This window comes from Gopherus evgoodei, chromosome 12, assembly GCF_007399415.2.
Source record: "Gopherus evgoodei ecotype Sinaloan lineage chromosome 12, rGopEvg1_v1.p, whole genome shotgun sequence".
In the NCBI taxonomy this organism is placed as follows: Eukaryota; Metazoa; Chordata; order Testudines; family Testudinidae; genus Gopherus; species Gopherus evgoodei.
This window is the reverse complement of record NC_044333.1, coordinates 17,369,974-17,385,453: the sequence shown is the minus strand read 5'-3', so window position 1 is coordinate 17,385,453 and position 15,480 is coordinate 17,369,974. Positions and strand designations below refer to the sequence as shown.

The window sequence follows — 15,480 nt, the reverse complement described above, 5'->3', positions numbered from 1 at the left end:
TTTCCTTTTAATTTTTTGAAATAAACATTGATAAACTCCTGGGAAATTCTAAACAAAATAAAAACCAAAAACGAAGGGCCCTGAGGATGTCACAGCACCCTTAACTTAGTGCCTTGCTGACATGCACTGGGCCTACCTGGTTGGCAAATATGACTTTGAAAAAATACATTTGGAATGAGGAGAAGGGGAAAACTCAAAATGATAGTAGACTCACCCCCAAAAAAGTTTTTCCCCTAAGTATGGTAAAAGAATTCATTGCTAGGGTGACACTGTATGCATAATGTTTCTGTTCAGATGGCAATTTTTTTAATAAGGAGAGATGCCTCCAACAATAGACTTGATAATGGGAACACCACCTTACTCTTAACCACAGTAGTTAAGAACAGTAGTACACGCTACTATAATAAATGGACTTCAGTTGAGTTCAACCCAAAAGACCTCACTGAGATATGCTAGATTTGATCTAGTCTCAGACATGGATAATACACTGTATTATTGTATATAACTTAGAAAGAATGTCAATTATCTCTGATAGTACAGAGATATGCAATACAATGCAGTGCATTGTAGTTCAATTTGTTGGGACCCAGAAGTCTACACTGCTGCAGATGTCAGCTGTGCCATTTGAGGGGAACTGTCCTTAACCACTGAGTGGCATAACTGTGTTAAGAATGCACCATGTTTCTTTGGCTTTATTTAAGTAAATTTGTGACTTTGCTTTCAAATAAAATTATTTTTAAAAAGGAGGGAAGGGTGATTCACCTTGATAACTGATTTTTAAATTATCTTTTATTTCCCTCCCTCTCTTCCCTAGGAAATTAGTTTGCCTCCAGAATGCTGTGGCTATAATCTTCCCAATTAACATTTTTAATAATAAGTATTTTCCAGATACTGCCATAATACTCAAACAGGTGATACGCACACAGGTGTGTGCGTGTAATTTAAATACTGACGCACATGCTGTGCACACATCAGATTGTTCATTCTTGTAGGAGATTCCCTTCCTAAACAAAATGAGAATACCTATAGCATCACATCACCAGAGACATCTGAGCAGATTTAAAGGGCAACATCTGTTTCCTTGACAGATGTGTGTGTCAAAGCAGCATTACACAGCGCACGGCAATGGCTTCTGAAGGAACTGCTTCTGGAAGAATTTAATTTTTTATTATTCTCCTTTTCCTTAAAGTGATACAGCCACAGGATGTCAGTCAAACAGAACACAGAACGCATGGGATCTTCTGTCACTCCAGCTAACAACTTAGTTGTTCAAAGAAACATTCTGATTTCTGCGGGGCTTGTATAGCTATGAACTGAATTTCATTCACAGGAAGTAATTTTCCTTACAGACAAAGGCAAAGTTTCCTTAGGAGTGCATACAGATTGCAGTAAAATGGGAAGGGATTAGGATATTTTTAATTGCCACTTTTTAGAATATAACTGGCCCCCAAAATTTTTATCTATCTATATTAGATGCTTATATGGCCCCCCATTACTACAGTATCTGAGCACCTCAAAATGTTTCATGTATTTATCCTCACAACGCCGCTGTGCGGATGTACAGTCACAATTACCTTTGTTTTACAATAAATTAGATATATGTAAAATAAAAAATAAAGATAAAACTTTAATTTTCCACAGTATAGCAACAAAAGGTGACTCAAAAAACATTTCCTCTTCTGAGACAAAGTACAGTATTATTATATTATACCTAAACTATAAAAGGAACCTCAGCAATAAAAAACAAAGTATCCAAAACAAAAAATGTTATTAGTCCTTTAGGGAATCAAGTATTAACCTCTTTACATACTTAAGGCTTGTCTACACAGAGACTTAGTCCATGGCAAGCCAGGATGTGAAAGTACAGAGCACTAACCTTCCACACACTAAGTTCCCATGTGGACGCAGTTTCAAACAGCAGTATGTCAAAGCCCACTATGGATCTTTTAGCAAGCAGCAGCAGCAGGGCCCAGGCAGCCAGTTAGCGTGCAGCAGACTAGAGTGCTGTAGATCCACATCCCAATTCGTCGCACACAAAGATCTGATCTACACTACATAGTTAGGTCAATATGAGGCACATTAATCAACCTAATTATGTCAGTGTGCACCCTACAGCCTTGTTCTGCTGATGTAAGTGCCCTACTACACCAACATATTAACTCCACCACCATGAGAAGAGTAGGGCTTATGTCGGTGTAGTTAGGGCAACGCAGTGTCTGCGTAGATACTGCATTACTTACACTGGCTGTTGGCCAGATTGTTAATTTCTCGAACCTCACTCAGGGAGGTGAGAAGCCCAGGCAGCTGCCATCCCCTGCTCCAAGCAGGGAGGCGAGAAGCCCAGTCGGCTGGCCCCTTCTCCCAACTAGGAGCATGGAGCCAAGAGCCGGGGTGGGGAGGCAGATGGGCTCTTGGCAGGGAGCTGCATGGAGGGCAGTCAGCCCCCACCCACCTCAACCACCCCTCTTCAATCAATGGAAGCACTTCTGGTGAGGATGCACACCACCAACAGGAAACGGGTAGTGTAGAAATAGGACCTAATAATGGTCAACTTAGGGCGGTAGTGTAGACATGCCCCAAGTTTCCATTTAGACAAATCCTCAACAGGTATGTCTACCCTGCAATTAAACACCAGCGGCTGGCCCATGTCAGCCAACTTGGGTTTATGGGGCTCAGGCTACAGGGCAGTTTAATTGCAGTGTGGATGTTCAGGCTCAGGCAGAGGCTCAGGCTTTGGAACCCCATGAGGGAAAGGGTCTCTGAGCACAAAACATCTACACTGCAATTAAACAGCCCTGTCGCCCAAGCCCAAGTCAGCTGACACAGGCTAGCCACAGGTGTTTAATTGCAGTATAGACATACCCAGTGGGGTCAGGAAGATGGGAAGCAGAATGACAGTTAGTAATTGTGACAAACAAGCTTGGCTGGATCTGGGACCCAACTTCCTAATTGAGAAGCGGCCTTCTCAGGCAAGCAGGAGGCAAAAGGAAAAGGGAAAAGTCACATGACTTTCCTCAAGAAGTGTCCTCTATAACGGTTCCAATGGCAGGTGGTGCAGAATAGGCTATTTGGCCAACCCAGCCCTCCTCCATCCCCCAGATCATCACAGGATAGATGATCAGCAGAAGACGTGGGCCATCCACTCAGAGGCCTGTACCCCCAGGGACATGCTGAGAAGAATCCCACAGGGAGCAGCTGCCACTGTGGGTACAGGGACAGAAAGGTAATCCAGTAATACTATCTTTCCAGAATGAACTCTACAGGATTAGTGTTGGGTGGATGTGTGTCTCCTCCTGTGTTCCCTCTAAGGTGCGCACTTGTGTGGCTCACAGAAGCCCATCAAGGGCCGCACACCTGATGAGGAAAGCCATGCAGGCGTGCAACCCCTGGGGCCTGGAAAGGAGAGAGATGTAGGGTGAGGTGGGGAATAGGGGGTTGGCGGGGAGCTTGGGGCATGCAGGGCTGCGGCAGGGAGACACCTCTCCCCCAGCCTCAGAGCTGCTGCGGCAGGGAGAAGCACCTCTCCCCCAACTGTTGGGCTGCTACAGAAGGGAGCCCTCTCTCCCTGCCACGGTTCCAGGGCAGCCTGCACCCCGGACCCCTCATCCCAGGCCCCACTCAGGGCCCGCACCTCCCCAACCTCCCCGCACACTAACCTTCTGCCCCAGCCCTGAGCCCCCTTCCACACTCCAAACCCCTCATCCCCAGCCCCACCACAGAGCCTTCACCTCCAGCCAGAGCCCTCACCCCCCATACCTCAACCCTCTGCTCCAGTATTTTTCACTTATATAATCAAAGGCCTCCGAATCCAAGAAGAGGTTATCACAGCATTAATGATGTTCCACACTCCATCAATAAAGTTCTCAAGCCTTCCATTTCTTGAAGAGCACCTGCTGTGTCTGGATGGATCAGATTTTACAATGCCTCAGGCCAAAATTTTAGCCAGAATCTTATTTATCTTGATTTACTAATGAAATTGTCATTTTTAATAGAGATGCCTTAGTTTGGCTGCAGCCTTGGGGAGGGGTGATTTCAGAGTTTCTGGATGTTTTTAATGCTCACTCAACTTACCTTAAAATTGTTCTGATACGGAGGGAACATATCCAGGAATTATTTTGCATTCTACCACTTAAAAGTTAAATAAAGCAATAGCTACTACCTAAAAACAAAACAAAACAAAAACCATTGTTTTCATGTCATGGGGTGAGCTGGCCTATTAAAGGTTTGGGGGCTCAACCTCATCTATGCCAGGTTTAACCCACCTCCCTACATGGAAGGAATGAATACCCAGGCCATGTGATAGAGAGCACATGACTAAGCATGGACCTTACTTGTAGAATTTGGTCCGAGGAGACACACCTGAGAAAGCAGATCTAGGAATGAGGCCTAAGAACCACTGGACTAAGAACAGTCAGAAAAGGGCCAGTAAGGAAGGCTAGGCTGAGTAACTCTCCAGAGCTGCTAGGTAAAAGATCTGAGAGAGAGACCTGCAGGGAACAGGAACTACTTGGAGGAAAGTCTAAGTAGGACTCAGACTAAGAACCCTGTGAGTGTGAGCTATCTAGGAGGGCTGGGGGGGAAATATGGGTTGCTTTGAACTTTAAATGAATAAATCAGACTCCCAAAAGAGGAAAGTTACTGCAAACACACTTGCAATGTAATGTCTGATTAACTGGGGCAGTGTTAGGACCTAATGCCAGACTGGGTAAGTCCTTGCTACACTTACAAAAAAAAAAAACAGTACTTTCTTCTCTAATGCTCTTTTTGCAACAGAAATTTGAACGTATTCTCACAGCAGAGCATGTAAATGATACAATGCCATGTTAACTTATTCTCCACTCGAAACTCAGGTAGTCCGAGGGCTGGGAGTGTGAAGAAACAAAGCAAAGTTTGGCAAATAGAAAAGGAAGAAACAAATAGGTAAAGAAGCTTCAAAGATAGCAAGAAAAACAGAAAGTAACATCTCCCCCCTTAAACAGATCCGCCCATTTTAATGTATTTGACAGCACTGAGTTAGACCCAAGTAATGGAAAGACGTTCCTCTTCTGCAACAGTTGAAGTGAGAGTTACGAATCAAAATATTTGGGAGGCACTGCATAAGGATACAGGAGGAAAAAAGAAGTGTATTTTGGGGTTAGTCTCTCAAAACAAAATCTGCTAATTTTACCTTTTTTTCCAACAGAAAAACTTTTTAAAAAGGCAATTAAAAAAGAAAGTAGCATAGTGTACAAAACCAGCCTGTGGGAGATCCCTAGTGCTGGCACAGCACCAAATCCTTGTGTTGAGTGACTGCCAGCAGAACTATAGACACAGTACAAGGACAGAGGGAGCAGGGGGTCCAAAAAGCTTTCTTCTTCCATTATTATAATAGGTCAACTGGCTCTCCACGTGGAGCACTCTAACCACTACTATTGCAGTGCATGCTCTGACACAGTGACAGCTCTGTGAGAACTTCCTTTATAAACCACTTTCAGAGGTATATCATATAAAAGATGCCATATACATAAATACACATAGTTCATTTCAGAGTTCATGTGCCTTCTTTATGCCTAGCCATGGGACTAGATGGTACAAGAGCATCTGCCAAGGCCAATACAGCAGAGGAAGCAGCACAAACACATCCTCCGTGCTATCCTCTTCTCCTTTTTCATCTTCCCATTGCCACCTCTTCTTCAATTCCCTAACCAGTGACCACTGCAGCAGAATAGCCTGAAAACCTACAGGTTCTGAACCATCAACAGCTCAGAAACTGATAGAGAAGAGTACCTCATCTGATGAAATAAGGGGAGACTAGAACCCCCAAATCCTGCATGTAGATGTGGAGAGAAAAACATGCCTGCTTGAAACTTGAGCGCAAAGAGACTGAACAAGCAGTGTGATTTGAGAGGATTTGGGAAGGAAGAAGGAAGACACAAGAGAGACACAATAATGGATACATACGTTGAAAACAGTATAAAGCTTAATGTATGTGCCGAACTACAGCACCTACACAGGCCAACACCCAGTGAATACAGCAATGAGTGCTTTAGAAATAGGGTGACCAGATGTCCCGATTTTATAGGGACAGTCCTGATTTTGGGGTCTTTTTCTTATAGACACGCCTATTACCCCTCACCCCCTGTCCTGATTTTTCACATTTGCTGTCTGGTCACCCTATTTAGAAATTAATGTAATAACTGCCTAGTGCCATCCCTGCCAGTCACACTATTTCATTTCAAGGGGTTTATTCCAGCATGACTGGTTTACGACACAGTATTTTTAACATTTTGACTTTTTTATTGGCACTGATGGCACACTGTCCTAAAGCAAACAAATTCTGAAAGGACACTTCTGTAAATGTATCTATTACACACCAATGAACACTGTATTAGAATGACCCCCTACACACACCACTAATTTCCAAGTGTAATAGTTCAGCTGACATCCCATCCCTTATTTGTGCTACTGGAACATCATTTTGTGTTTCCCCAACTTCTCAGTTTGTGTCACAACCCAAAGGTTATTTAACCCTACTTTTGTGTTTAAGTAGCAAAAAGGCAGTCTGGAGTTACATGTATCTCAGGAACTGACAAAAAGTGCAAGCCTTCTAGTTCACTGAGTTCCTGGGAAGAACACAGAATCTTACTCTGGTCGCCCCAGACAACTAAGCCTGGCTCCCCCAAGGCCTCCCAGCCTAACTAATGAGAAATTCCCAAGCAAACCCCATATAAAAATGCTTTTTATACCTCTTTAAAAATGCCTTAGATTCTCTATATATTTGGTAAGACTTTTTACTTCTTTAAAATGTCCCTTGTTGCTCCTCTAGATAATGCTCCAGTGATGTATTACAACAGTAATACAGGACTGCAAAGCAATGGGCTATCCAGACAAATATTAAATCTTATTTTCCTCTTCACTTAGAAGAAACAGAAAACCCTTTGGCAAACCAGGGCTCTTGATGCTTCTCTGTCCTCCCACTGGAAACCCTGCCCAACCTACCCTATATCTGAAATGTTTTCTGTGTTAGATGTGGGGGCAGCAGTGCAAGCTTGCAAGTGTGGCAGTCACTGTTAACAGAGAGAAGCAGAGTGAATGAGCATTCTACCTCTCTTGTCCTCTGGGACATAACACATAACTGTCTATTAAACAATAAAACATTACTGATCTGCTAACTAAGTCCCTAAGATTCAGAAAGAAAAAAAGATTCTTGTTCTTTAAATTTAAGTTCAAAAGCAAGTATACAAAATTGAAGAACCGGTAAACTTACATATACCCTTTGCTAGATCACAGACTAATACCAAGAGATTATTTTTTCATATAATCAAAGCAACCTCTCTCTTATAATTAGGTTAAGAAGAATTAGATTTTTATCAGTAAATAACAGTAAACATCAATTTCACAGTACACACCCAAACTGACGAAGAATATTTCCATCTACAATAACTGAAATGTACAGAGAGATGAAGAAAGAAAAATGTGGCTTAAGAATTTGTTAGAGTTTGATTTAAGGATGTTTTATTTTGTATACTTTAAGATGTGATCTTGACAATTTGTGTTTTAATGGTTATAAAGCTTTAACTTTTTGAATCTCAGTGTCTACTATTATTAAATAATTGTCAACACTCCCAATAATTTCCCACAACTGTGAAAATTTTAATCCATAAAAATTTGAAAAAAAATGCTTGAAGTCCATGATTTTGCAAAATTGAAAATAAATAAACAAATCAAAATCTTAAAAGTGCCTAAAAATAAACACTGATATTATACGCTGGAATCATAAAAATATAGTAAATTAACTTACTTATAAATGTGTTCTATTGATTCTCCAAATTAATACACACAGCTTAAATTATGATAGAAAACTGTCATTTACAAAACTAGTTCAAGTCACGTTTAAAGAAGCTGAACTGACTCCCTAATAATAAGAAGGCTTGGAATTCTGTAAAACCTTTCAGCTAGACAGATAATTGGGAGAAGAGCTTTTAATCACCAGTCTAGGTAGAAGGTAAAATTTTACATAAAGAAAAAACAACCAACTGAAATAAAAAGACAAAATCCTTGCAGTAAATAATCTATGTATTTCATAAAAACATGGCCACATGAATTCCATTGACAACATGCACATTGATAAATCTCCTCATGTTGCATTAAATATCGCTTGCAAATCAATGATTTGTAAGCATCCTCCATTGTTCAGAACCTCATTGCAACTTTGACAGTGAAGTGCTATTTTTTGAAAAACTGAAGTAGCCACATTAACAAAGTTCTAGCATTTGTGGTACTTTGAAAGCTACAAATCTCAGCAAGGTTCTATTTCCATCCTTCCAAAATACTTCTATTTTACAAAATACAATAATCAGGAGAGCCAGTCCAGCAAACACTGAAGTCAACAATCACATGCTTTCAGACCTACTCAGCTAGCTCTTACAGTTGTGGAAAGTTCACTGGCTCTGCATTTCCTGCCTTGCAGAGATGATAATGACACAGGACTGGAGCTTGTAAACTCTGCAGCTCTCAGCTGAACAAGGAGTCTGCTTTAGCACAGTTTAAATACTGTGTACAACTAGAGCTTCAGTCACACCTCAGGGGACATATTCAGCATTGGCATGACAGAGATTTTGTTAACTGCGGTTCAGATAACTGATTATACTCTGCAATAAACTATGTTTGGAAATTAATTTTTTGGAAGAACCGAAAAAATTCTAGTTGACTAGCTATTGCTTTGAAAATGCCTCTTGAACCCTAGGATTTCAATAAAATTAACCTTTTTTTTTTTTTTTTTTTACAAATTAAGATTTATTTTAAAAAAATCCATTTTCTATGCAAATCTAACCAAGAGAGGCTGGGTTGTTTCTGCTCAGGCAAAAATATACTTTAGTGTTGTATAGGGAAGCCATCATTAGAAACAGAACTTAGTTTAAGGCTTGCAATGTAAGTGTCCTGCTATGCAACTAAATAAGGCCAGGTCTGCACTACAAATGTGTCAGTACAAGTATACCCTCCTAGTGCAGACACAGCTTATACCAGCAAAAAAGTGCTGTTTTAGCTTATACTGGTTCGGAGAGCAAAGTAAGCTATATCAGCAAAGGCATTGTTAAGGCAAGTGAATGGTCTAACTGAGCTTTTGCTGGTACAGAAATTCTGTAAAAAAAAGAAGAAAAGGTCACACATCTAACCAACATTGCTGTAGTAGCTAAAGTTACTACTACAGACCTGGCCTAAGAAGCTTCATTAGCTCAGAGAAAGACAGCATTTGTGCACACAAGCCAGAAGATAATTCCTCAGAAGTCACAGTGGATCTGTTCGCATCCACACAGAGATGCGCAATAACACCTGAGAAGAAGAGTGAGGAATATGTTAATTTAAAACATTTAGCAAATGGTTCACCCTTAACAAGTCCAGTTTTTGGTGTTTTCATGGGGAAAAGGTATATTGTTTATTTGGGCTGGAGAAGGTAGGGGCATGAAATGAGAAGCTGAAGCATGTTTTTCCCCCTTTATTGAAGTTCTGCATCACACTACTAGAGTTAATGCAAACAGGAAGATCACAAAAGAACATAACGAAAGTCTTGCACACTGGGACTAAGGGACTGGTTTCAGTTACTGAATATAGCTTTGGAGGCACACCACACAACAGTGAGTAACTCCACAGTATTACACCACTATATATTATGGTTTCTTAATGTTTTTTCTGTATAACTCTTCAGCCTTATTTCAGTCTGCAGCCTCATACCTCATGTTTTGTACCTTATCCAATATAAAGATTTATAAGATTAAAATTCACCTCTACGAAGTGTGTCGACATGCATTTCCTTAAATTAGATGTAAAGCAGATCACAACACAATAGTAATATATCATTCCAAGGGTCTAGAGTTAGAATTACTCGTATTTTCAACTAGTAACAGGATACCCTGTTGCCCATTATCTCAGCTCTGTGAGAAAATAGGAACAGAAGCAGCTAATTTGTGAACACTCTTTCACAAGCTCTTCTAATATCTTCAATATATTCACTAACCTCACCCAGAAAACCCAAATGCACTCCATTCTAGTGATGTGTATAGATATATTTTTTGTGCCTCAGCCTTGTGTTATATTTAATATAATTCAGGATTTTTGATAGATAACATTGGTTACTCCGCTCCACTGCTGTTTGAGACTAAGGTCAAGCAAGAAAGACTGAGAGTGCTCTTTTCATGCACTGTTAGCTCCAGGCACAAAGGGGCCTTCTGCATCACAGTCAGGGGTTTTCAGCAGCAAGAATATTTGCTATCAAAGAACAGTGAAAATACAAATCGTTCAAAGCAGCCATAGTGGAGAAGATGTACACTATGTACACTATGTTTTGTACAAAATGGAATGCCACAAGTACCGTGGCAAAGACAAATTTGTCTTAAAGACCTGCCAAATACCAACTATGGTGAGAAAAATCTCTCGTGAACTTGATTCCCAGTGATTCTTATAATATCCACACTGAATGGGGATTTACTACCATTGTTTATTTTCATATTACTGTTTAGCATCTATTTAGATTGTGAATTCTTGTGGTCTACCACTGCTATAATACCATAATATGTTTCTATATTAAGACAGTATTGAAGTAGAGTAAATGGTAACCATTTTATCACCTTAAAATGAAAATAAATTATATACAAATTTGTGTTCTGAGAATAGATATTACACAGGCAAAATATGTACTCCAAATCAAAATAGCATTACGTACATCAGACTGAGTAAATAACTTGCCACCAACCATACATCTAGACTAATCTGACATCCTAACTTGCTTAATCTACTTTACCTTCTGATCCCCTTTTTATTCAAATGTTCAATGTAATATAGGTTAACAGGTTCTGGACACATATCAGGTTCACACAAACATTGGTAAATATATTAGATCTTTCCAAAAACTTATGTTTACCTGGTCTAAGAATGTTTTGTAATTTCTTCCAAGAAGAGCAATACACACATTCCAACTGAGATTGAAGTTTAAAATTCCTATTAGAGTAGTTTTTATGTAATCAGATTGGAATGAATGTGCAACAGTGCCATTGCAGAAAACTTCAAAGCAGTTATACTGGAGAAATCACAACCCATTTCTATGTGCCCACAAGAAGAAAGAATGGCTCTCTTGAGGATAAGAGTATATTAGTCTCTGTACGTAATAGATTTTATTGACCATATGGAACTGATATAAAAATTGTGTTGCAGTGGGTAGTCTTGGATTTGAGACAGGAATGTGACACAAAATACAGTTTCTGTAAAATGCCTGGCTGCTTTCTGGCAGCCTTTGCAATTAGAAAAACCTAGAACATTTACCTGATTGAGTCACTGATGAGTCCCAGTTCAAAGCAAAATCTGAAGATTCACCCTCTTCGACTGAAAGAGAACAAAATACAGTTTGTAATTTCTACACAAAATGGGAAGCACAAGATAATTAAAGTCCCATATACTATTAAAGTGTTAAAACAGATTTCTGCCCCAGTGAAGAAAAGTTTATTTTCCATAAAATAATTTTAGGGTGGTAATTTAGTAAAGTTTCTGTCCAAACATTTTCAACTTGGCTACTAAATTTGTGCCTGAATATATTTTCCCCCATGTACAATTAACCAAATTTACACATGCAAACATGAGTGAGGTTTAACAACCACAGTGCATTGTGGATGTGCAGATTTAGGGGGTTGGTGCACACAAAAACTGCAAAATTGTGGCTGCAAAGAGACTGTTTTGAAAATGTCACTAACATATCACACCAAAGATATGTTCTATGAAAACAATATTGACTGATGTAATTAAACAATATGAAGAACTACAAAATGTATGATGTTTTTAAAAGTTTGGTATCCAAAACACTATACATTAGGTACAGATACATTTTGTAATACTGAAGTCACATAGGCACTTTTTCTTTGAATATTGATATTGTAACTTAAGGCCTGATCATGTAAAGACAATGGGGGTAAGATGCTAAGTACCTTGCAGAATCAAACACTTATCTAGCACTTGGGAAAGAAGTAAACACAACATTTTATCTTTAGCCATTCAAATTTTGTTTAGCCAACCTTGTGCCCCTTAGAAACAGCCAAGAGACTAGCTGCCAACTAGGAGCCCAATTCTACTCCCACTTCAGACAACAGCAGTTTTACGATTGTCAAATTGTGTGCATTTGAAAGTCAGAGGTGCAGAGATTGTTAACATCCCCCTTTATAAACATATACACCAGTGTCCTTATTTCTCCCTCATAAATATAGTTTGGATATTGGACCTTTATCCTCGGACATACACCATTTTACTGTACACTCAACACTACTACCCACCCCCCTTATCCACACTTGACTTCATCTAAAAAATGGACTTCGACAGGATCCTGCAGCTGAAATCAATGTACCACTCTAAACTCACATAACCTAGCTCCCATTGACCACACTGGTGGTTGTATACCCAGACCTTAGAGCTAGGTTTATGGCCTTTAGAGGGGAGGCATAGCTCAGTGATTTGAGCATTAGCATGTTAAACCCAGGGTTGTGAGTTCAATCCTCGAGGGGGTCACTTAAGGATCTGGGGCATAAATCAGTACTTGGTCCTGCTAGTGAAGGCAGGGGGCTGGACTCACTGACCATCCAGTTCTAGGAGATTGGTATATCTCCAATTATTAGATTTTAAAATTTTTATTACCTGGAAGCCTCATTTTTTTTCCAGCAGGCTCTAATATCTTTGATGCAGTTCTACCAAGTTGATGTGGATGGTTTTAAAAAGAAATTGGGAATGGACAAAATAACTAAATGGGTAATATAAAAAAAATGTTGATGCACTGTAATCTGATGTGCAGATCGCACAACAAATGTACATTCCATAGAAGGCTACAACTACAGTAGTGCTGTTGTATAATGTTATTACTTCAACAAGATTGGCCACTTCAGTTGATGCTGATGATCCTTTAAAATTAGCTGTAGTCTTTTAAACAAACCTACATGAACACAAAAGCACATTTCACAAAATATTATATTTGGAATGATGGAAAACAAAGTATAAAATGTGAAAATCAATAAAACTCCCATTTATTTTGACACAAGTAGGATTGGGCCAAACATTTGCTCTAGTAAAAATTTCACCCACCATTTTGTATCTCTGAGAGCACCATCTTGTTTCATTTTTGTGGCAATTACTAAAATGCAAAATGAAAATTCCGGACATAATGAGGCTAAATATTGCTTCCGCTCTTACAACAGGTATGTTTCAATAATAAAATTACATGTACTTTGGGAGAAGATATTTTTTCCACCAACATGTCAATTAAGCTAACTTTATATTGCATGTCTTATTCAAAAAGGATAAGCAGAATGTTTTTATTTTATTATGGAAATTAAAAAAATCACTTTTCTAACAGATAAGAGAATAAAACTTACTAAATCTGCTAAAAATATGGCAAGGCCTTAACTTCAATAACAGCTAAATAAGATATATATGGAACCACTGTTAGTCATCTGTAATTTTAACTACGGACTAACTCACATTTTGGCTAAACACAAGAGACTGCTACAGTCCTTGAGCTGTAGGTCACTTGATTTCAACAGTACAACACCACTACACTTTTAGGAATCCCTTAAATGAGGCCAAAGGTTAAATGCTTAAAAGGTTAAATGAATGCCTCTACTGGCATTAATTTGTTTTGCTCTGCTGAGTGGATGAGGGAGGGAGAACACAACATTTTTATATTTAAAAGAAGATGACAACACTTAAATTAAATGAGTATTATTGTTATGCTTTCAGCTTCTTCTCCACACACTCATGCAAACATATCACCTCATCTAACATTTTCATGCAGCAAGGGAGTCGATTGCCTCACTAGTTTAGACATAAATGCATTTTAGCTGTTGTTGCTCACCTCACTAATTTTTTTCTCTCTCTTTTTCATTTTCTTTCTTTTCCTTTTTTCTTCCACTTCTCTCTCTCTCTCTTTTTTATTTTAATAAACACACTATCTTTGCAGGATCAAAGATGAGAAAAAGTAATAGCAAACCCCCTCTAAGAGCTATTGTTACGTCTGACTACTGTGCAACTGAACAGGTTTTCTTTATCCAGCAGAACAGGACTTCAAATTGGTCTCTTCAACAATAAGGTAACTGGCAGGGGTGATAGGAAAAAAAGAAGCCAGATCACTTCATACTGTCTGAGATGGGTGCTTGCTGTGGAAGCAGGAGCACATAAGGTAGCAAGTGGTACAAAAAGGCTGGCATGGTTAGTCTTGTACTACCCTGAAATGAGATTCTTACTACAGAAATCATTATTATTCTACAGCACCATAACAATGTGTGGGGCCTAAGGGACAATTAGAATGACAGACTAATCTCTTTGGACAAGGGACCTAAGAGGGGCCTGCAAACACTCAGGTTACTCATGTGCCCAACTGTTTGCAAGACCAGACCTTAAATTAGACATCAGGCACCAAGGGATGTCAAACAAAGGACAAGAATCAATGATATAAGGAAAGCATTTAACATAAAAATATTCAGTCTGCACACCAATATGATTAACAAGCCACAGCTATGTAACTATCTATCTGTTCCATTAATTTCCTGTCCTGTGCACTTTGGCAAGTAGGGAAGGAAGGATGGCCTCACAACTGAAGTGCAGAACTAGGAGTCAAAAAATCTGGGTTAATTTTCCAGCTCTGTTACAGACTTCTAGTGTAACCTTAAGTTATCTAACCAGAACATATCTCGCTATGGAAAGGGGATAATACCTCACAGAGGTGTTGTGAGGCTTTTCTCATTTACATTTCTAAATCATTGGACATAAATTGTTATATAAGCACATGTATTTGAAGTGTGCAAGGGGGTAGGGGGGAATGTCTGCTGAGACAGTAAATATCCAAGCATTAAAAAAGTTGACAGGACAGCATTACCTGAAACAAAAAATACTTTTAATACTTGACCATTAAGGGCTAAATTCTGCCCTCTGGTGCATGAGTCCCCTATTGATTTCATTTGGAAGGACAGGATGCATATGTTAGAAGTTCCCTGTGTTGGTTAAGGAAGGGCTGTGTAGAGGCTTTGTCCAAACTTTAGTTTGCTTTCCCTGTCTGTCCTTACGTGTTATCTCTTTTATTATTTTCTGACATTATTTGAAGCGTGGTTCAATTTCTATTTTGTATATTTGTTTATAGCAGTAGTGTTAGACTTTGTAAATAAATTACACCTTTTTATCTCTGTTTTCCCCTTGTGGAGACTGGTTTATTTAAAACAATAATAGTAATAGGTGCAGCAGAAGGGAATAGAATCTAACGGGACCACCTTCAAGATATGATAGTAATATACGGATCAATGGAGACCATTCTTAACCAAAAAAAAGGTGGCATTGAAAGCCTATTTATTGTATATATCCTGTACCAGAAAGATCCACCCAACTCTGTCGTGCAGCTGGCTGATTGGTTTAAAGATTAAAGGTTGTCACAAATGATAAATGAATTATGCCAAAACTAATGCCTAAAACCAGTCTGTTGCT

At 39.2% G+C, this 15,480-nt stretch overlaps 1 protein-coding gene across 4 annotated transcripts in view; it reads right to left on the bottom strand.

The window, feature by feature from the left end:
* ZNF423 (zinc finger protein 423) overlaps positions 1 to 15,480 on the bottom strand; it is a 341,247-nt gene that overhangs the window by 253,306 nt on the left and 72,461 nt on the right. For all 4 annotated transcript variants that reach the window (XM_030581924.1, XM_030581926.1, XM_030581925.1 and 1 more), the window contains exon 2: positions 11,296 to 11,355. In XM_030581924.1, coding sequence (XP_030437784.1) covers positions 11,296 to 11,355 — 60 coding nt within the window. The remainder of the gene's footprint in view (positions 1 to 11,295; positions 11,356 to 15,480) is intronic.